The 23,511-nt window shown below is 38.3% G+C and overlaps 1 protein-coding gene across 2 annotated transcripts in view; it reads right to left on the reverse strand.

The window, feature by feature from the left end:
* The window catches only part of AR (androgen receptor), a 215,960-nt gene that overhangs the window by 68,145 nt on the left and 124,304 nt on the right, over positions 1–23,511 (reverse strand). For both annotated transcript variants that reach the window (XM_061409856.1, XM_061409857.1), the window contains exon 2: positions 19,096–19,247. In XM_061409856.1, the coding sequence (XP_061265840.1) occupies positions 19,096–19,247 (152 nt within the window). The remainder of the gene's footprint in view (positions 1–19,095; positions 19,248–23,511) is intronic.

Consider the following 23,511-nt stretch of genomic DNA (forward strand, 5'->3'; position numbering starts at 1 on the left):
AGCAGAATATAAGAGAAGGGAAGTAGTGTCAACACTATAAAAATCAGCTTTAACAAATATCTATAGAATTCTCTACCCCAAAACACCATCATACATATTTCTAAATGCACATTGAACATCCTCCAGGAAAGAACATAGTTAAGGCCATAACACAAACCTCTTTAAGTTCAAATGGACCAAAATCATACAAAGGATGTTCTCTTTTAAAAAATATTAATAGAATTAAATGAGCAATCAGGAAGTTTGAGAAATTCACAGATATGTGAAAGTTAATGCAGCCTAATCAATCAATTGTTCAAAGAAGAAATTGCAAGGGAAATAAGAAAATACCTTCAGATAAATTGAAATGAAAAGACAATGTGCCAAAGCTGTTGGAATTCAATAAAAACAGTGCCTAGAAGAAAATTTATAGTACATTTACATTATTTGCAGCTGCTGAGAAAGAGCTCAAATAAGTAACATAATCTTCTACCTTAAGACACTAGAAAAAGGCAAGTAAACTAAAAAAAGAAAAAGCAGAAGGAAAAATGATTTAAAAATAAAGACATAAATAAACGAAATAGACAACAGAAAACAAAAGAGAAAATGAACAAAACCAAATTTTGGTTCTTTGAAAAGATCAACAAATTGACAAACCTTTTAATAGGCTGGCCAAGAGAAAAAAAAAAAAAAGGACTCAAAGTATGAAAATCAGGAATGAAAGAGGAGAGGATACTATGGAAATAAAGGTAATTTATTGAATCATTTTTACTGAACAAAATCTTACAGAAAAAAAAATTATATGAGAATGCCACAAACAATTATATGCCAACAAGTTGAGTAACACAGATGAAATGAAAATTACTAGAAAGAAACAAACTGTCAAATCTGACTCAAAACTAAAGTCAGAATATACCTATAACAAAGATAATGAAGAATAATAATAATTGTAGTAATAATAATAATTTCCCACAAAGAACAGTCCAAGGACTCATGGCTTTATTACTGAATTCTACCAAATGTTTAAAGAACTTATACCAATTCTTCACAAATACTTCTGAAAGAGGAAAAAAAGATGAAGGTATACTTTCCAATTTATTTTGAAAGTATTATTACCCTGATAACAAAATGAGACAAAGATAGGGCAAGACGAAAACTACAGATCACATTTTCTAATGAATACAATATGGAGGTAAAATCTGAACAAAATACTTACAAACCAAAAAGCAATACATAAAAGGGTTTATACCCCATAACCAAGTGAAATGTATCCCAGGATACATGTAAGGTTGGTTCAACAACACAACAAAACTAAACCAACATAATTTAACATTTTACCAGAATAAAAGACAAAAACCACATGTGATTTAAATAGACACAGAAAAAGCATTTAAAAGAATCCAGCAATGTTTCTTGATAAAAATATTTCAATAAACCAGGACTAGAAGGAAACTTCCTCAACCTGATAATGGGTATCTATGAAAAACTCAGAGCTAACACCATACTTAATGGTTAAAGACTGAAAGCTTTTCCCCTAAGATTGGGAACAAAACAAGGATGTCAACTCTCATCACTTCTATTCAACATTGTACTGGATGTTCTAGTCAGGGCAATTAGACAAGAAAAAGAAATAAAAGGCATGCAGATTGGAAAAGAAGACAGAAAACTATCTCTTTTCACAGACTGTTTTATCTAATACAAAGATAATTCTAAAAATATGCAAAATAACTATTAGAGTTGATAAATTAATTCAGCAAGGATGCAGTATAATAGATCAATATATACATATTAGTTACATTTTAGTAGCAATGAGTAATCCAAAACAAAATTAATAAATCAACTCCATTTACAAAAGCATCAAAAAGAATAAAGTCTTTAGGGATAAATTTAAAAGTCTATGAAATTTATACATTGAAAGCTACAAAACGTAACTGAAAGAAATTAAAGAACAACTAAATAAATGGAAAGACGTCTTGTGTTCATGAATGTGAAGATTTAATATTGTTAACATGACAAAACTCCCCACTCTGACCTACCAAAACCCAACTATCACTTTTCCTGAAATTACAAGGTTTTTCAAAAATGCATATGAAAATGCAAGTGTCCTAGAATAGCCAAAACAATCTTGAAAATGAAGGACAAATTTGTTGGACTCACACTTTCCAATTTCAAACCTTACTATGATGCTACAGTCATTAAGATGGTGTACTGGTTTCATAAGGAAAGATATATAGTTCAGTGGAATAGAGCTGAAAGTCCAGATATAAGTGCATGTATTTATGATTAATAGTTTTTAACAAGGATACTAAGATGGCTATGGAGAAACAATACTCTTTTCAACAAATAATTCTGGGACAGCATGTTATCTACATGCAAAAATGGAGTTCGACTCTCACCTCACATCATCTGAAAAAAAAAAATCAACTCCAAATGGATCAAAAATCCAAATGGAACAGTTAAAACTACAAAATTCTTTGAAGAAAGCATAAGTGTAAATGTCTGTGACCTTGGATTAGGCATAAAGTTTTGGATAAGGCACCAAAACACAAGCAATAGAGGAAAAAGATGGATAAACTGAACTTCATTAAAGATTTTATTCTTTCATACCATCAAAATAGTGAAAAGACAATCTGATATCTGATAAGAGGCTTGTATCTATAACTCACAAAGAATACTTACCAGTCAATAGCAAAAAAGAAATAATCCAATCAAAACATGGGAAAGGATATGAATAGTAATTTGATTATAGAAGATACACAAATGCCCAAAAACCATATGATAAGATGCATAACATCATCAGCTATTATATAAACACTAATCAAAACCACAATACAATACCACTTCACACCCACTAAGATGGGTATAATAATAAAAAAATAATAATGCAATATAATAATGAGTTGGTAAAGATGTGGAGAACCGTCATACAATGCTGATGGAAATGTAAAATGGTGAAGTCTCATTAAAAAAAAAGAAAGAAAGAAAACCCTTAGTCCCTGTTAAACGTACAGTTACCATGAAAGTGCAAGTGTTAGTCACTCAGTTGTGTCCAACTCTTTGCGATCCCATTGACCATAGCTCACCAGGCTCCTCTGTCCATGGAATTCTCCAGGCAAGAATACTTCAGTAGGTAGCTATTCCCTTCTTCAAGGGATCCTCCCAATCCAGGGATCGAACCCAGGTCTCTTGCATTGCAGGCAGATTCTTTACTATCTGAGCCACCAGGGAAGCCCCATATAACCCAGCAATTATTATTCAATCAGAAAAAATGAAATACTAATGCATACTAAAACATGGATTAACATCATATTAAGTGAAAGGATCCAGATACAAATGTCATGTAATGTTCCACTGAGGTAAATGTTCAGAATTTATAAATCCATAGAGACAGAAAATATTAGCAGTTTCCAGGGCCTGAGAGGAGGGGAAATTGGGAGTAAGTGCTCATTGGTACAGGGTATCTTTTTGAGATGATGAAAATGTTCTGGAATCAAATAATGGTAATGTTTTCACGATTTCTTGAACATACTAAAACCACGGAATTAAACACTTAAAAAGGGTGAATATTATAGCATGTGAATTTTATCTTTAAAAAAACAGGTTCCTCTGTCCATGGGATTTTCCAAGCAAGAATTCTAGAGTGAGTTGCCATTCCCTTCTCCAAGGGATCTTCCCGACCCAACAAACAAACCTGGGTCTACTGCATTGCAGGCAGATTCTTTACCATCTGAGCCACAAGGGAAGGCTCCTAAAAAAAAAAAAAATCCTACCATGCCTTTTGGTGCCAATAATAGGAGTCAGAAAAGAAGATCAAGAGTGTCTTGTAAATTGTACCTCAAATGATCTAATATAAAGTCTGCAGAGGTCTTTAAAGACACTGGAAGTCATTAATGAAGGCAGGTCTACCTTTATAAGGTTCTGATATCAATCTCATACATTTGTAAGATGTGGTAGCATGAGCAAATACCTTTCTATACATTACTCACAACATACTCATGAAGTAGAAAAAGCAAATACCATTAACAGCCTTGTAGATACAGAAGCAGAATCCAGAGAGCTTCAGTGACTTGCCTAGGGTCACATGCTAGCTTTCTTTTTTTTTGTAGTGGTTTACTCTGCCATGATGTATGCATAAAGTACGTGTGTGTGTCTGTGTGTGTGTGTGTGTGTGTGTGCACACATGTGTGCTAAGTCGATTCAGTTTTGTCAAACTTTTTGCAACTCTATGGACTGTAGCCTGCCAGATTCCTCTGTCCATTGGATTATCCAGGCAAGAATACTGGAGTGAGTTGCCATGCTCTCCTCCAGGGGATCTTTCCAACTCAGGGATCTCTTATGTCTCCTGCATTGGCTGGCCAGTTATTTAACACTAGTGCCACCACTCTTTTCTAAAAGAAATTGAACACTTTAACTCTTCCCAACTTCTCATCTCATTCATGTCATTATCACCTATGTTCTTGCCTTTTATGACAGCAAGATTCTATAACCTGCAGTGCCATAGGGTAACATTTCAAAATAGTTCTTTAAAATTGCAAATCCAGTATTTCATAATGGAGCCTTGAAAGTGGTTAGATCCACACTCAGCTTTTCTATCATTCTCTTGTGTCATTACCATGTAAAGACATGCAGCAGTGCATGAAATGTGACAGATCATTATAAAATGAAAGAATGGCTATCTTTATTAAATTGTGAAGGAGACAAGGATTAAAAGTACTCTTTTTTGTCATTCCTGGTGTCTGGCAAATAAAAAAAAATATCAGTTTACACTAATTGAATGCATGAGTGAATGAATGATTGATCTTTTAATATTTTGCTGGCCATGACATCTTTCTGAAATGTGCTTCTTAAGGAAGCAGCCCAAGTTCTAGAAGATTATGAGGTTTTGAAAGTCTCCTAAAAAGAGTAGTTATCTTTCTGGAGTGAAAAGAATCAACAAAGAGACAACTGTAGTTTTTATAAATGCTAAGTCCCATTCCTTCCTTCTATAATGACTGTTTGAAATCCTGGTTTCCCTTCAGTCCTAGTGAGTTTGGTGAGGCTGCTCTGTGGAATGCTGGCCTGGAGCCTCTTGGATGATGGATAGAAGGGGTCAAGGGAAGCCAGAGGACAAAGCTTGGTTTGCTGCCACTTCATTGTCAGCCCACCACAGTCACTACTGACTCTGGTAGCTTGAGTATCAAGATAAAATAAAGAAAAGGACCTTGGAAGCAATTTCTCAAGGTTCCTATGTTAGCCATGCAGCAATGCCCATGAGCTCAAAGGGAGCATATTAAAGGCCAAGAGATGGCTCCATTGGGAAAAACAGATAAAATTTTGAGGGTGATGAAATAGAAAAAGCCCATATATTTATAACTTACAACAAATGAATTCATTCAGATAATATCACTGTTCCCCCACAATTTGTATACTGCCATGCTGCCAAGTGCCAGATCAAAGTTATGTCTGCTGGGGATTAAAAACACTAAGCAATGAAACAAGGGCTTGCTTTTACAGCGAGTTTTGCTTTTGCCATAAACACTGCAACTTTTCTGCACAGACCTTTAGTAACCTTGCAAGTAAGACCCAAAAATGGGCTGTAAAAGAAAGGCACTCCTCATGGCCTCTCTTGGCCATCTTCTAGCTACTCACTTGCTGGAAGAAAATAATTACCTGTATAAATAAAATTATCTGCCTAACCATATATCTTGCAAAAGTGGTTGGACATACTGTCAGTGAATTTGGAGGTTATCTTTGTGACAGACTATTTCGGGTGGGGGGATAAAATTCATTTTGAGGATCCTTGAGAGGTATTTCAAAGAGGTAATCATTCTGGTGTGACTGCAGATGTACTTTATTTACATGCAAATAAAGGAGCAATTTGCAAATTAAACTGTTTCTCCTACAGACAACTCTTTGCAAAGGGTTTTCAGAGATGTCAGAGGCAAGTATTTACCTGAATGATGATAAGGAGATCTCCCAGAAACTAATACTCAAAGAATAATTTTCAATTTACACACTGTTTTCACAAGCATCAATTCCTTTGGCTTTTTCAACCACTATATTACCTCCATTTTTAGATGAATTAACTGAGGCTTAGAAAGGTCAAGTGAATTTCCTAAGGCTAAATCTACCACATCCTAGCTGCTTGGAACATGTCTGAAGCTAATCAGAGGACAGCTTATCTGCAGGCTCTATTCTCTGTACATATTCACTGGTGATAGCAAACTTTGGAATATTTCCCAGAACAATGACAGTCTCCTTGAAGCAATACACCAATCACATTCTGCTCCAAAGAGGGGTCAGGTCATTCACAGGTGTTTCTAGCAACATGGATGTTAAATGCTCACAGAATCATAAAAGAGGTTGCTCTTAGAGACTGACCTTCCTCTTACTGGATATGTGTCTAAATTTTTGGCATTTCCCTATGACCCCAAAGGAGCATAATGGATAGATTAACAAGGAAGAAGGATTACCAAGTAAAGATTGGGTCAAGTTGACATCAGTAAAAGAGAGGGGGTACAGGAGAGGATAGGATGCCTTTTGATGGGGTGGAGGCTTCATGGAGGAGTGTGCATTTGAATGAAGCCTTGAAGGAAGGTGGGGCTTAAGAAAAGGCACTTGAAGCAGCGGGGGAGAAGCCTGAGTAAAGGTGAGGAAGGGGAAAGTGTGAGCATGCTTCCTTGGGGCTCTGATTTAAACCAATTATTTGTTTTACAATCTCTTTTCCATTTTGCACTTACCCTTCTCTCAGCAGTACATAATATTTGTTTCCACACTGATATCCCCCAGTAAACTTTGAGATCTTTGCAGGAAAAACTGTGTGTCATTTATCAGTGAGTTTCCAGCATCAAGCAGAAGGCCTGAAATATATTAACTTAACTGTGCACTTATGGGTTTGCTCCCATTGGACTGAGAATATGTTTTACTCATCTCTCCTTAGCACTTAGCACAGGTCTAGCATACAGTAGATGCTGAATATTTGTTGAATTGAGATGAGTTAGTTCTCTCCCTGTTCTCTTAGTCTTTGAGTCTTAGTTTCCCCATTTGTAAAATAAGGGTAGTAAGAATATCTATTACTTCATAACATTGTTGTGAAGATTAAGTAAGCATTTAGTGTAGCATCTAACACAAAGAAAATGTTTAGTAAATATTAGCTGCTATAATTATTATCATCATTACCTTTTGTTGTTGTTAATAAGGCTTCCAGACCTGCTGATGGGAATAGGTCCCTCAAACTGTGTCAGTCTTGGTCAGGGCTGTCCTTAGGTATGGGGAGCTATGCCTATAGATTTTTATCTCCCCTGTCCCATCATACTGCTTCTGCTGCACTCAAATACCCTTTGTAGTGTAAAACTTTAGCTGACCTTGGAGGGCATGTCCATCAGACCAGAAGATCTCTGAGGACAGGGCCATCTCACACTCATCTCTGGACTCATACAGGGCCTCATACAATATATGCATGCTTTTAACAAAATGAATGAGTAAAAGCTACTCTTTCTCTTCTAGTCTACCTCCAGCTCTTCTTCCCTGACACTAGAATCACAAATGCCTATAGTCTGAAGTCCTTTCTAACTAAGAGACAGGTACCAGGGAGCCCTGTGTTGCCTATCTCTGTTCTAACCTTCATAGCTCTAGCTAACTCCTTTTAGGTCTTTGGTACTTGGGAATGAATATGTCTACAAAGCTGCAAAACTATTACAGTCTGATTTATGTCTGAAACATGACATATGTCTAAAAATAATTATTATCAAAATATCCATGTAAATAACAACAAGTGAATTATTTATACCTGTGCAGAAGCACAGAGTATAATAGAGTGAAATAATGGGACCCCTGGAAAACATGTTGAAATTTGACATGGAGCTGATTTCTCATTCACACATTAAGAGTCATTGTCAACATTGTTTGATTCACTTTTTTAGGAAGTCTGGCACTATGTAAGAAAACTTCTAGTTACTTTATCTCATGTAATCTTTAGAATTTTTCTAGTGGTCATCATTATCCCAATTTTCAAGCAAGAAAACTAAAGCTCAGGGATGACATGTCATTTTCCCAAGATCACAGAGTTAACAAACACTGGACTCAAATCAAGTCTTTTACTCCTATATCAATAGGGCTTCTGAGTAAAAAACACTTTATTTTTGTAGGATTTAACTAGTTAGGTGAGAAATCATTCCACATCTCCATAGTCCATTCTATTGTTTCCTGCATCTATCTCTGCTCCCATGGAAGCACAATCTAACCTAAACTTGCTAACTATTGTTTAGTAACTAAGTCATGCCTGACTCTCTGTGATCCCATTGACTGTAGCCCACGAGGCTCCTCTGTCCATGGGGATTTACTAAGCAAGAATACTGGAGTGGGTTGCCATTTCCTTCTCTAGGGGATTTTTCTGACCCAGGGATTGAACCCACATCTCCTGCACTGCAGGCAGATTCTTTACCACTGAGCCACCAAGGAAGCCCAAAAGTTGCTGACTAGTCCTCTTGAAATTTCAAAAGAGACAAGAAAATCTTCTTCTGAGTGACATGATTACAGAAAAGTTTCTAGAGAGCCATGGAGGCTATAGAGGTGGGGTGGAAGAAGAGGCCCTGCAGGACATTGGGAAGCAGGAAGCCTTTAATCGTAAGCAACATAAATGAAAGATCCTGTCTCTGTTTTGAAGCTGAGCAGAGCTAAGGGATGTCAAGGATTGGATACCCACTTACTGAAGAGCCCCCTCCAGGCCCTAGGCAAGATGTTAACCTCCCTTCTCTATATATAGGGTTTTGGACAAGATCTAAAGATGATTCAGTTAGGAGTTAGTAGTATGTTACATGTCGGGTGGCTAACTTTTAATAGGATCAATAATGAAGAGTGGGTATGGATGTCAATCTATGGGGAGCAGAATGAATGATGAATCATGAGCAGAGTTTCATTTTATACACAGTAAAGTCACAGGCCACACTAAGGCATTATCTGATTTTTGAAAGAAATGCCCCTTCCCTCACAAATAACCAGACAATAATAGTACAACCATACTACATTTTTCCAAAGGGTCCAAAGCACTAAGAATGTAGGAGACAGTACTCTAGATAAAATACAACCCAGCTTGGTTTTAAAAAATACCCATCTGGCTTCAGGAAAAGAAGCTTTAAAATTGTATTTACACAGGTGCTGGCTCAGGTTTCTATTGAATCTGGCCCCAACATACTTTTAAGACACACCTCTGACTAGATGAGGGAAGCCAATGGCTGAAGAATGTGGAGGATAATTTATGAACTTGGTTAGCTTTTCTCCTGGCCTGTGGCTGTGGATCTGAATTTACTAGGGAGGTCAGACAAATCTTGTTGCAGACAAAAATACACAGAAAGCTCTGACACCTTCATGTCCAAAGCTCAAAAGTCAAGAGAGGCAATGGACACATACATGCTGGGCTTTCTGGGAAATGTTATTCATAGTGCCCTGAGAGACAAAGAGGAAAGAGGAAGAGATTAACTTTTGCTATGTTCTTATACAAATGCTATTGGACCTTCAGATCACCAATTAAGTAACACTGAAGATAAGTGGTTGTTTAAGAACCTTATGCCAACCCAAGGCCTTCTTTACCAGGGAACTGCCATAAATACTATCTGCCACCTCTCCTCTCTGCTACCCAAGGGACATCATAAGTGTATGTGTACTAATGACCATAGCTCCATTTCTGTAGATGGAATCAAAACTTACTGGGCTGTGCTAATATGAGCTGTGCTACATATCATTTAGCTCTTACAATAACCCTGCGACCTATTACTATCCTCACAGAGGCACAAAGTTATAGTAGTTGCTCAAGGCCCAATATCTATCTATTTTGGAGCCAAGGATTGAACTCGGGTCTATTTTACAAGGTTGATGCTTATAAAGTGAACTGCTGGCCAATGGAAATATCTGGAGTATCCATAAAATTTTAGAGATTTATTGTTAGAAAGATTTAGGCTGTTATAGATTTATTGCTAAAATATTCAAGATCATTTAGCTCAACACTTTTATTATTTAAATGGAATTTTGAAGTGAAAAGAAGGAATGTTAGATAGAATCTGCTTCTCTTTCACTGCATTTCATTCCACTATCTAGATAGCAGCACGCTTCCAAAAAGCCCAGAAAGTAGAGTAGGATGGCGATGTACAGCTCAGCATTGGCACAAGGTGGGAGTGGGGAACAGGCATAAAAGGTCAGTTGAAGGCTGACCAAGGGATCTGTTGCATCTGATGAGGTTCCCCTCAACCATCTCTGGACTCCAGAATGTTCCTTAAACAAGTATCCTGCTTTCATGCAGCCCTGTCTTTGGTCAGTCTGTTCAATATTCCTGAAGTTCATTTCCGACCTTTTGTACCTGGCAGACTACTGTTGTTGTTGATGTTTAGTCACTAAATTGTTGTGTCTGACTCTTTGTGACCCCATGGACTGTAGCCCACAAGGCTCCTCTGTCCATGTGATTTCCCAGGCAAGAATACTGGAGTGGGTTGCCATTTCCTTCTAAAGGAATATTCCTGACTCAGGGATCAAACCCACATTTCCTGAATTGGCAGGAGGATTCTTTACTACTGAGCCACCTGGGAAGCCCATTATGTGGGAAACTCTGTGCCATGTTCACTCCATAGTCACTAAAGAGTCATATGACTTTGGGCAAGTCACTTTAACTCTTCTGTGCCTCAATTCCTTCATTTGTCAATGGGACAAATGGTAATACCCACATCGTAGGGTTATTGTGAGGACTGAATGAGAAAATGTCTACAAAACAACTAATACTTATTGAGTATGCAATAACTATTTTTTTTTGTTATTATCTCTTATCCCAGTGCCTTGTATAGGTCTATTGCACACAACAAATAAACACTGACTGTTTGTTGAATAAATGGATGTTATCTGGGGAAAGTGCCAGTCATCAAATAGTCATTTTAGATATCCCTGCAGTCAATAAAAAGATTTATTATGTTGCCTCACATAATTCTTGGAGGTGCCAAGACAACAATCTCTGAAGCTGTGAAGCTGGAGAACCCCTCAGACAAGAAATAAGAAACTACTGGAAAACCTTCATTTCTGTCATTTATATTTTCTATGAACCTAGGAAAGTCACTTCCTCTCTCTCTGGGCCTCAGTTTTCTCTTCTACAAAATAGCTTGGTCAAATTTTTAGATTTTTAAGTTCTCTTCTTTTAATTTTTAGCAGGTTAGCATTTAGAGATCCTGTGGTTGAAAGCCCTGAATCTTTTAAGTCTTTTCATTAAATACCTCTTGGCTGAATCAATGCCGAGAAAGTAAAGGAACTTGTGAACATGGAAGTATAGAAATGTGATTATTTAGCTTATAGTCTCCAGGGTCCACATCCAGGTACCACAGTGAAATCATGGTCCATCCACACTATCAGGTGTCCTTAGAGAGGGAAGACAATAAAAACCTTGATAAAAGAGAACACAATTTTGTCTCTGTGAATTTTTAGTTCTGTCCTGAAAGACAATATTTTCTAGTTTATGACAACAAAGAGGAGGGGAATGGAGTTCTCTTTCTTCTGGCCCCATAAAAAATATTCTGTGGTACACTTCTCCAAGTAGGCTCAAAGCAAAGAGTCTAGGAACATGATTCTAACATCTGTATCCATACATACTGTCTGAGTTCTTCAGCTTGGCAATGAGAATTAAAATTCTCATGAGCCCGGGTTTTAAATCATGCTTCCTATTCTGTGGTTCTGTGATGAGAGTGAATTAAGGAGATACCGAGCCTGGTTTCATCAGAATCAGAACTTTCCCTCTGAACATTAGGAGCTAGTGGAAAGACTATCACTCACATGCCCCTGCTGCTGCTGCTGCTGCTAAGTCGCTTCAGTCGTGTCCGACTCTGTGCAACCCCATGGATGGCAGCCCACCAGGCTCCCCTGTCCCTGGGATTCTTCAGGCAAGAACACTGGAGTGCTGCTGGCCCTAACTAATGAAGAGTTTCTGGTGAACCACTAGCTATTATAAGTTTGTTTGTTTGTTTTAAGGAAGAACATTCCCTGTGATGTTAGTGTTACTCACTGGTTTCTCCCCATAGTACTTAAAGTTTTTCTTCTTTAATTTCTGATTCTGTTGTTTCTCTTCAACTGTTATCTTTCTTGTTTTCACTTTCCTCTGCTTTAGGTTAGTATGTTTATATATTTGAGAGGTAGCTGTGCCATAAGAGAGTGACTGCTACCTTTGGACCCAGAAGACCTGGGTTTAAATCCAGATGCTCCACTTAATTCTGGAGAGGGAAATGGCAACCCACTCCAGTATTCTTGCCTGGAGAATCCCATGGACAGAGAAGCCTGGCAGGCTACAGGCCATGGGGTCTCAAAGAGTTGGACAGGACTTAGCAACTCAACTACCACCACTTCACTTACTAACTGTTGATTAACTGAAAAAAAACATCAGTTTGCTTACATGGAAAATCAGGAGGATGACCTCTCCCTCTGTTCCAGGTGGTTGGGAAGTTCAAATGGAACTGAAATATGATGACTGAAGAAATTTAAAGGGGTCCAGGGTTATGATCACTAGGTTCCTTCAGGAAGGATCTGTATCTTGAGTATGTGAGCCTGATATCCCATGTGTAGTAATTATCCAGCAAATGTATACTGACTGAACACAAGATAGATTACCGCCAGGCCAGTTCTTATGAAGTATTCAGTAAAATATAGGCAACAACGTAGCCAGAAGCTGTGGTAATTCCAATGGGATGCATCAGAAGTCACAACATGGAGTGGAAACAAATGGACTGAGAATTCTAATCCTTGCTCCCTTTGTAAAGAGTCATTAACCCAAACTCTCAGTTTCCTTTTCTGGATAGAGGGAAGTTCCCTTTTCTGTGCTCTCTTCTGAAAGGTACAAAGCTTACTTGCCTCTTTGGAATTCTGAGAGCAGTTGCTAGCTCTGAAGAGGAGTGTGAACACTTGAATAATAGCTTCCAGAAGTATGCACACATGGCTATTATAACTGAAGAAATTGCTTTTTGAAATAATGGATTCTCCCAGAATCCAGTTGTTATGAGGGACAGTGTGTTGGTTGCCATGGGACTAGACTAGAGACTAAAGAAATAACTCCTACCTCTGAAGAAAAAGTGGGTCTAACACTTACCTGTGCAATAGCAGCCAACTGCTAAAATCTACCACCCAGAGTTTCATAATTATCAAGAGATTCTCTGGGGATTTTTAAAAAAAACAAACTTCTGGCTGCAGTATATGGATGGGCTTTAAAAATATAACACATTGGGGAATAGTAAGGCAAGGTAAAGGGAGACAATGGACTCACACGATCTTGCAGGTGACATAGAAACTTCTTGTTAATCATTGTTTCATTAAATGCATTTGCTATAAATTATCAGCCACAGGGCCTTATAGACCAGCAATGGCAAATTCTTGACATGGCCCCCAAATTGGGCTCTAATAAGAGACTTGGGTGGGCATCAACTAGAATGAGTTATAGAGCTAAATTATTTATTCTGCAGGCCTGTGCTCTAGTCCTATTATGAGGAAGACCAGAATTAAGCCAACAAATGTGTAAAGACAAAGAATCATAGGGAAATACATGGTAAATTCATAACTCAACTGGCCACCTGGGCCCTACTTTCTCTGAGACAGAGAGCTTTTCCATAACACTTCATACCAGATAGTCCTCAAAGCTACCTTCCTCTATACTATCTGGGTTATATGTGGCATCTGAGGGCTTCCCTCATAGTTCAGTCGGTAAAGAATCTGCCTGCAATGCAGGAGACCCGTGTTCGACTCCTGGGTCGGGAAGATCCTCTGGAGAAGGAAATGGCAACCAACTCCAATATTCTTGCCTGGAGAATCCCATGGACAGAAGAGTCTGGCAGGCTACAGTCCATGGGGTTGCAAGTGTCGGACACGACTTAGCAACTTAACTACTACTACTATGTGGCATCTAGCAAATTCACTCATACATATTTTATAATTATCCACATGGTTACAGTACAAAAGCCTAAAAATTATGTGGAATATTTTCAGTTTCTCCTCTGGGTATTGCAAGGTTGAGTGATATACCAGATCATCAGAAAAAGTATCCTCTTCTAGCATTCCAAGAATGTTTTTTTTTTCCTATTTAGTGAAAAAAATGCTCAGTACCTAAGCATTCTAGGCAAGCAAGGTGTACAAACTTTCACTGGCCATATCAGAAGAATGTTTAAAATTAGATAATCTAGAGAGTTACTAAGACACCAGAGATCAGAAAGAGCCAAATTTTCTATGCAGATTTGTAAGCAGAGGAGTGACCATCTAAAGCAAGAGTTGACAAACAGCAAAAATTCACAAGCCAAATTTAATGTGCTTTTTCTTTTTGTGTGACGCAAGAACTGAGAATGAATTTTAGATTTAAAATAGCTGATAAAAATAAAAAATAGTATTTAAAGGCATGTGAAAACTGAATGAAATATAAATTTTACTGCCCATAAAGTTTTACTGGAGCACAGCCACACCCATTGGTTTTGTCTAGGACTGTTTTCATGCTGCAAAGGCAGAGTTGAATAATAGCATCAGAGACTATATAGGGCACAAAATCTGTTACTATCTGGCCCTTTACAGAAAAATGTTTGCTGATCCCTAATTATTGTAAAGTAAATAAATAATGTTTAAAAAATAAATAAATAAAAAGTAGCAAAAAAAAATAAAGTCTGGCTATGATATTTTAAAAAAATCAGGGACAGATAAAAGATACTATGAGTTTTGTGAAAAAAAAAATCTCTAAGACTCGTGCAATAAGCATCAGTCAACTTCTTGGCCAAAGACACTCGATGGAGGCCCTTTTGAAGTTACAAGTAGGGCTTTCTAGGTGGAGATAGTGGTTAAAAAAAAAAAAACAAAAAAAAACCCGCCTGCCGATACAGGAGACATAAGAGACTTGGGTTCCATCTCTGGGTAGGGAACATCCCCTGGAGGAGGGCATGGCAACCCACACCAGTATTCTTTTCCAGAGAATCCTGTGGACTGAGGAGCCTGGCAGGCTACAGCCTATAGGGCCGCAAAGAGTCAGACAGGACTGAAGCAACTTAGCATGCACACACAAAGTTGCAATTATATCTTCCTAACATAGCTAACTTGCCCCTGGGAAATGTTACTCTTAAAGTCAGGGAGTGAAGAGGACACTGATATGCACCAAAAACTCTCTGCAAGACTCCAAACAAGAAGTAACATTCAATTCCACATGAGTTGAGGTGGGAAAGAGTAGATTTAAAGGACAGAAAGAGTTCAATGAGGGTTCACTTACATTTCTTCCCTCACAGAAACCTGGGGAGAGAAAGAGAATCAAAGCCATACTTATATAAAATTTGCCAAGGATACTAAATTGGGACATATTGTAAACATCAGTGAAGATGGTGTAATTCTTTGAGTTCAGAATGTAAACTACAGTTTCAGTTTTATGATGTGTACCAAACAGTGCTCCATGCGTACAAAACAAATGGATGTACAATCTCCAATGTTTTACTAGAAAATGTCTGAAAAATAGTAAATTCTTGAGCACATAATGCACATGATGAATTAATTAACCCTCTTTGAAACATGATGAGGTAGAGATGAGGATTCATATCCTGATTTTCCAGATGAGAAAATGGAAAAGAAAGGAAGTTATCCAGCCATGGTCATAGTGCCGGGAGAAGAGGGAATCTGAGTCCTGACTCTTAACTCAGCCCATCCACAGTGCACTCTCTGAGCTGGCTCTATCCTCATCTGAAGACTGGTTTTTTTAAGAGACAGGAGCTAGGATTCACCATCTTCTAGGAAGGCAAAACCAAACGTGTATACAAGTATAAACACACATGTTTGCTGAAATAACAGTGATGGTGTTTGTTATTTATAGAATTGTCACAAAAAGTCTAAGCTGAAAGGGCATTTTAAAAATATCTTAGTTTAACTCCCCTATTTTACAGACAGGGAAAACTGAGGTCCAAACAGGGACATTTTCTTAGCCAATGTCACAAAACTAAACCCCCTCTGAGCCCCTACTCTGCTTAAGGATATCACCTTCCTTTGACTTCCTGGTCTTTTTGATAACATCCAACATGCCTTCCCCTTTCACCTTCCCACTCATCCCACCCACCACCACTAGCTAATTCTCTACATGCTTGTTTCAAACCCAGAGACCATCCTCTCAACAGCACATACCTAGACACACACATGCACACACACACATTCTTTGAATAAGTTTCCATCAAGCAGGTTTTAATGATTTTTACCCCCGTGGCCTACAATTGTTTTTATCATCATTTTTAATCCCCAAATAAGCAGATTCTTCCTTGACTAGCCTCATCTTCACTCTAAACTCCCAGCAATACTGACAATGAGAAAATGTGAGGTTCTCTTCTTCCTCAACAGGAAAACCTGGCTAGATTACAATCGATTCTTTGCTGAGTCTTGCACCAATGACAGCATTAAAGCCTCATGGTTTATGAACTACCAAAGCTAGAAATGGATTTTTTTCTGACGTGCCAGGCTTTTAAGTCTTGTACCTGTGCCCAGTCCAAAGATTTTTGAAACCCTGAATAAAGTGGTAATCAACACTCTGAATACTCCATCTGAGTTAACTGACAACAACAAACAAATTAGGAAGAAAAGAGTTGTTCTCCCACTCCCTCCAAGACAGGTGGAATTCCAAGTTTCAACAAGGCAGATTCAGAATCACCTTTAGAAAGGCCATTTGGGCAATAAAGATGCATTGTAAAAATGAAAAAAAAATCAATAAATGTTCTCTGCAGGTAATAAGACAGCCCCCTGCCTTCAAATAGAGATAATAATGGTAGTAAACTGCAGCCACCAAACTTTAAAGGTAAAAGAAAACACCAATACATTTTTTTTCTTTTTGCTTTGTTTCATGTTTTTTAAATCACTTTCTCCTGTCCCTCAAAGGGCTCAGGACTGGAAGCTGGGGTTCACATTCCAAAGGAACCAATAGGCTCCATAGTTTTGTAAAGAACCCACTGGAGATTTTAATATTTCAAGGAATTTAGATCGTTTGGCTCCATGAGCTCACAGAGGCTCATTTTCTCAAAGAAAATATTACCAAGTTCCTCTAACAAGTGATTCTAGGGTCTGAAGAATTTTGAGACCTTGCTAGATTTCCAAATGCTCGGCAATTTGAGTGATTACCCCTCTCCCAGCTTCCTTGTTCTCAAATAGTCCAAGATCCACATAATAGCAGAGCTCCTCCCAGGCAGCCCTGCCAGCTGCCCTTCTGCCTGCCTCTCTCCTTCAGCCTTAATTTCTGTAGAAAGCTCCCATGTGGAATATGTTATGACAGCAAAATCTTCCCTTTCACAATATAGTTGATCATTTCCACAGTTTTCCAAAAACAATAATATCGTGACCCAGATTTTTAAAACCCAGAGGCAGCATCAAATACAATCTAATCTATCTAACTATTGAATTTGCTTTTCGCTTACTTTCTTGAACTCTTTTCCCATTGGATATAGTTGCTATTACTGTGGTGCCTGGGCTTACTGACACATTGCTTTAGATGGGTGCTATGGTTCATTTTCTGCTCTATAGATAGGGCCTAACTGAAGCCAAGGTATGGGGAAAAGGCAGATTCTCACTGGAGATGTTGGGGTGATCTGAAGTCTTTGGTGCTACTCCTCATTTCCTTTTCTGACAACCATCCTTTTGTGAGTACTCTTAAGGAATGAAGACACTGATCTCTGTCTCTTTCCAAACTGCCTATGCCTGGGCACTGGGGCACTGGACCTCATATTGCTCAGTTTAAGCAGTAGCAATGTGACACTCAGGGTTATGGGTGGAACATGCAGCATGCTTTCTTTAATGCTGAACAGTATCTGTCTTCTTATTGCCTGGGGAACTAGAAGAAAACAAAATAGGTTTCCATTTTATAGGTATTCCTTTCACCTGGCCAAAATGGTGAAAAGATAATCATCATTCCAGTTAGCTATCAGTAGGGAGACCAGTTAAAGAGCACACACTTTCTAATTTTTCTCTAGTTGCCAAGAACACTGTGGTGCTTCTGCTGTCCTCTGATGGGTGTCACCACATTCCTGCTGAAAGGTGTGGCCAATATACCTGCCACTTTAAGACTGTCCTCAGGGATTATAGCTTTATATACGAAAGGCTGTCTCTTTCAGTTCTGACTTAAAATTTCTAGGCCAGTGAGAAGGAAGAAAAGGGTCTTGGCAAGAAGTACTTCCTTTGTGAAAAGTGGAGGCCAGAGTAGATACTGGTGTTTAGCAACTGAGTATGCTTCCAGAGCAGAGCATCTCTGTCTAGAAGCTGTTAATTAGTGTCCTTTCAAGAAGGAATACTTAGTACAGGATGGGGAGTGAAGTGGATGGGTAGGAGGCTTAAGCCTAGGGAGATTGGGAAGGAAGGAGGCAATAGCATATATAGGAGGTCTGGAAGTGTAGGAGGTCTTCCTGCTGTAAGATGTAGCCTGAGCACCTCTTGGGGCTAAGCAGATATTAATTATTTTAAACTAAATAATACTAAGGAGCCAGTTTTTGAGGACACTTAGCCAAATATAAGATACAACTTAGCTTAGGGTTATGGGCTATTGGACAGGGTCTGAAGGAGAGAATAAAAGTTTCTTATCACTTTGGATACTTATCTACCTAGGAGCTATTAATGCAAAAAGGCCCCAAGGAGGCAGCAGCAGGAGGGAGCAGGTGCATAGACTGATGGTCTGCTGAACAGTGAGAACACTTCCTTTCTGGGGTTGAGGCCAGGAAGCCTTCACTAAGGAATAGTCTTGTATTCACCACAGAGTACAGGCTGGGGACTTAGTCTGGATTTCTCCACTTCTAACCTCTCTAATAAGGACATTTTTTCCCTCACTAGGCAGGAGAATGGAACACAAGAAAGGAGGAAATTAAATCTTTTCAAATCATTAATTTTTTCTTTTGTTCCTAGGACCCACCAAGCTCCAAGAACCAGCTGGGACCAACTTCATTGCCTTCATTGCCTGTAATAACAACGCTGCCAAAGACAGGGGTCCAACAAGTATGAAAATTGACTTTTTAAGGCTCTTAGGTTCTTTCAACAAACACTGCCAGTGACTTTGTCCCAGAGATCATAAAATCCTGAGTCCTGATAAACTGGTGTCTCTTTTTAGGAGAGAAAGGGAGAGAAAAGTGAGTGTCCAAGATCCTTTACCTTCAGCGGCTCTTTTAAAAAAGACTTTGCAGCTTCCACAAGTGAGAGCTCCATAGTGACAGCCAGAAGCTTCATCCCCACAAATCAGGCAGGTCTTCTGGGGTGGAAAGTAATAGTCGATGGGCAGAACATGGTCCCTGGTGGTCTCCAAACTGAAAAGACCCAAGAGGAATAATGAAACACATGTCAGTAGTTGGCAGAAACAGGAAGGTAGAAGTCTGAATCTTCAGGATTAAACTGCATGTGTAAATTATTATTTATTGCTTAACAGAGTCAGTGTGAAGCTGAATTTTCCTTGGATTTCTCCTAGGGATTATTTTTGTAGGGTTTCTATCATGTGGACAGAGCCGTTCTGGATCCTATGAAAGGATTTGAGAAGTTTTCTGAAATCAGCCAGTCCCTTGGGCTATGTCTGCATGAGGGATGGATGAAGGCAGAAACCTGAGGTAAACATCTCTAACTTAAGGTGGTGGTCATGAAACAATATCAGAGTAATTAAATGGTATGAACTCAGTCCTAAAACCTTACTTATCCAAAGGGAGACCTATGGCGATACCAGACTAAGCATCAAAGCAGTTTGATGTGCTTTGTTATAGTTCTCTGAGCCTTACTCTCATCTGTAAGTAGGAATAATATTACCCAGCCTACTGACCTACTTGTGTGAGCAGAAGTATAAATAAGCCAAAAGGATAAAAAGCTCTTGTAATGAATACAGAAGTGAGGAATTACAATTAGTATTTTCATGTTGTCTTTTTTTTTCCATTCCTTTTCTTTCCTTAGGAGTCTATCTAGATAACATGGACATTCCCCATTCCCATTCTATAACATAAAGTAGCAGTTAAGTAATACACAGTGATGCTGGAAATCTTTCAGGCAACCCTCTAAACACTTAGCTATTAGAATACTCATGTTCTTTGGTTTAAGAGTTTCAAAGGTCACCTAGTTAACTGTCTATCTCCAAGAGGATCTGTGCCTGTGTCCTTCCAGGTGGCCTGAAAGAGAGGGCCAGAAACCCAATCCTAAAACCTTAATGGAAAGATAGATCTTAGTCTCCCACAGTAATAAATTCAAGTTTAAATAAAGGGAACATGGTTCATACTACTCAAAGGTAAACTTTTTTCTCTCCTGTCTTATGTCTAATCATTAAACAAAACATAAGTGGTTTCCCGGGTTAATCTGCTACAGGTACTTGACAACTGCCTATTCTCTTATCCACAAGAATGCAACCACTATTTTATTTACTTTTTGTGCTTTTACTTATTTATTGGAGTATAACTGATTTATAATATGGTGTTAGTTTATGCTGTACAACAAAGTAAATCAGCTATATGAATACATATATCCCTTCCCTCTTGAACCTCCCTCCCCCACATCCCACTTTCTCTAAGTTCTCACGGAGTACCATGCTGAGCTCCCTGTGCTATACAGCAGCTTCCCACTAGCTATCTATTTTACATATAGTAGTGTATACACATCAATCTACTCTCCCAATGCATCCAACCCTCCCTTACCCCACTGTATCCACATGTCAATTTTCTATGTTTACATCTCTATTCCTACCCTGCAAACAGATTCATCTGTACCATCTTTGTAGATTCTATACATGTTCATTAATATATATATTTGTTTTTCTCTTTCTGATTTATTCCACTCTGTATGACAATAAAGGCTGAGGAAAGTGTGGAGAAAACAAAAACACTCTTCTACTGTTGGTGGGAATGTAAATTGATACAACCACTGTGGAGAAGAGTATGGAGGTTCCTTAAAAAACTATAGCTGCCATATGACCCAGCAATCCCACTATTGGGCATATACCCTCAGAAAACCATAATTCAAAAACACACATGTGCCCCAATGTTTACTGCAGCACTATTTACAATACCCAGGACATAGAAGCAACCTAAATGTCCATCAACAGATGAGTGGATAAAGAACTTGTGATACATATACACAGTAGAATATTAGCCATAAAAGGAACAAAATTGGTTCATTTGTAGTAATGTGGATGGACCTAGAGTTATTCACCATTTGTATGAGTACTTCTTTCTTACTAAGGCAAGAAGGAAGGAAAATAAGCTCTAATGACAGCCTGTTTGCTGTGTTGCATGATTTCAACTCCTCAAAACACCACTGTGAAACATTTATTATTATTATTATAATATCAAATGAAGAAATTCATACTGAGAGTGGAGAAGCACAAAACTTTTTGAAATCAAGTACAGGAATCTCTGACTCCAAATCTAACACAGCGTCCATTATCCTATTGTCTTGTCAGTAACCACCTTCACTTTCTACCCATGACTCTTTGGTTATCATACTCAGCACAACCATCAGAATCCCCAAAAAAGCATGAAATGTTATTCTCCTCCCAACCCTAAGTGAGAAACCTTGGCAGGGCAAAAGCAAAGAAGGCTTTCACTCAGGCTACACTTGACAAGCACTTTATCTCTAAGAGACAAATATTAGCCTTTATTCACAGCCAAAATACAACAGAAAACACTCAGAAACTTCTGCTGATATGCAAACCCAGCAGCTGATTATGGTGGCCTATCTTTTCCCCATAATTCATCCCAAGCCAGCAGGAGTCTATCCACCAAAATAAGAATAGGAGGGCCATGAGTTCCACAGGAAAAGAGCTCAGTTCCCAGATATGAATGAGCCAAAAGCTGAGAACACCATTCCTTTGGCTAAAAATGTCATTTCCTTGGGTAAAAATTGTCATTAAAAAAATTAATTTATTATTCATCATCTTACATTTCATGACTTCTATAACTAATAAAAACAGTTCAAATAAAATCAGAAGGACATGTAGTATTAAGGCACTTTATGTGCCAGGCCATTTCATATATATCATTTCATTTAATCTTCCCAACAACTGTGCCAGGTAGTTTTGTATCATCCCTATATTATAAGAGTGGAAGCTGCTCCTCAGGAAAACTCAATAAACTTGTTCAAGATCACTGTTCTTGTAAGTGAAATGCCAGGTTACCATCCTAGGTAAGTCCAACTGCAAAGTGTAGATTTGTAACCAATGACTAACTATATTATGAAATTGAAGGTCTAAATTAGGTGATAGGTTCAACTCAACTCCTATGGACCAGGTACAGGTCTAGGTGTTGGGAAGATACTAATGATCAAGATATGAACTTTGCCTCTAAGCAACTTACTATCTACTGCAGGAGAAAGACAGGAAGCAAAGAACTGTATAATAACATAGTAGATGATATAATAAAGCAAAGTGTGTACTGCTACAGATGAGAAAGTATCTCAAAGATAGAAATGCTTTTTGAAAGGTATGTTGTTGTTGTTGTTGTTGATCAGTCACCAATTTGTGGCCAACTCTTTGTGACTCCATGGACTGTAGCACACCAGACTTCCCTGTCCCTCACCATCTCCCAGAGTTTGTCCAAGTTGAAAAGTATAAATATATGCATGTATGTATATACATATATGTATTTATACTGAGTGACTGAACTGAACTGATATTTACATGTATAAAAAGACAGTAGTTATTATTATATGAATGAAAAGTAAATATTAGATAAATAAAATATATACATATATACATGTGTCTGATAGAGTGCCTGATGAACTATGGACTGAGGTTCGTGACATTGTACAGTAGACAGGGATCAAGACCATCCCCATGGAAAAGTGATGCAAAAAAGCAAAATGGCTGTCTGAGGAGGCCTTACAAATAGCTGTGAAAAGAAGACAAGTGAAAAGCAAAGGAGAAAAGGAAAGATATAAGCATCTGAATGCAGAGTTCCAAAGAATAGCAAGAAGAGAAAAGAAAGCCTTCCTCAGCGATCAATGCAAAGAAAAAGAGGAACACAACAGGATGGGAAAGACTAGAAATATCTTCAAGAAAATTAGAGATACCAAGGGAACATTTCATGCAAAGATGGGCTCGATAAAGGACAGAAATGGCATGGGCCTAACAAAAGCAGAAGATATTAAGAAGAGGTGGCAAGAATACACAGAAGAACTGTACAAAAAGATCTTCACGACCCAGATAATCACGATGCTGTGAGCACTCATCTAGAGCCAGATATCCTGAAATGTGAAGTGAAGTGGGCCTTAGAAAGCATCACTATGAACAAAGCTAGTGGAGGTGATTGAATTCCAGTTGAGCTATTTCAAATTCTGAAAGATGATGCTGAGAAAGTGCTGCTTTCAATATGCCAGCAAATTTTTGAAAACTCAGCAGTGGCCACAGGACTGGAAAAGGTCAGTTTTCATTCCAGTCCCAAAGAAAGGCAATGCCAAAGAATGCTCAAACTACCGCACAATTGCACTCATCTCACACGCTAGTAAAGTAATTTTCAAAATTCTCCAAGCCAGGGTTTAGCAATATGTGAACCGTGAACTTCCAGATGTTCAAGCTGGATTTAGAAAAGGCAGAGGAACCAGAGA

This window comes from Bos javanicus, chromosome X, assembly GCF_032452875.1.
Source record: "Bos javanicus breed banteng chromosome X, ARS-OSU_banteng_1.0, whole genome shotgun sequence".
Classification (NCBI taxonomy): domain Eukaryota; kingdom Metazoa; phylum Chordata; class Mammalia; order Artiodactyla; family Bovidae; genus Bos; species Bos javanicus.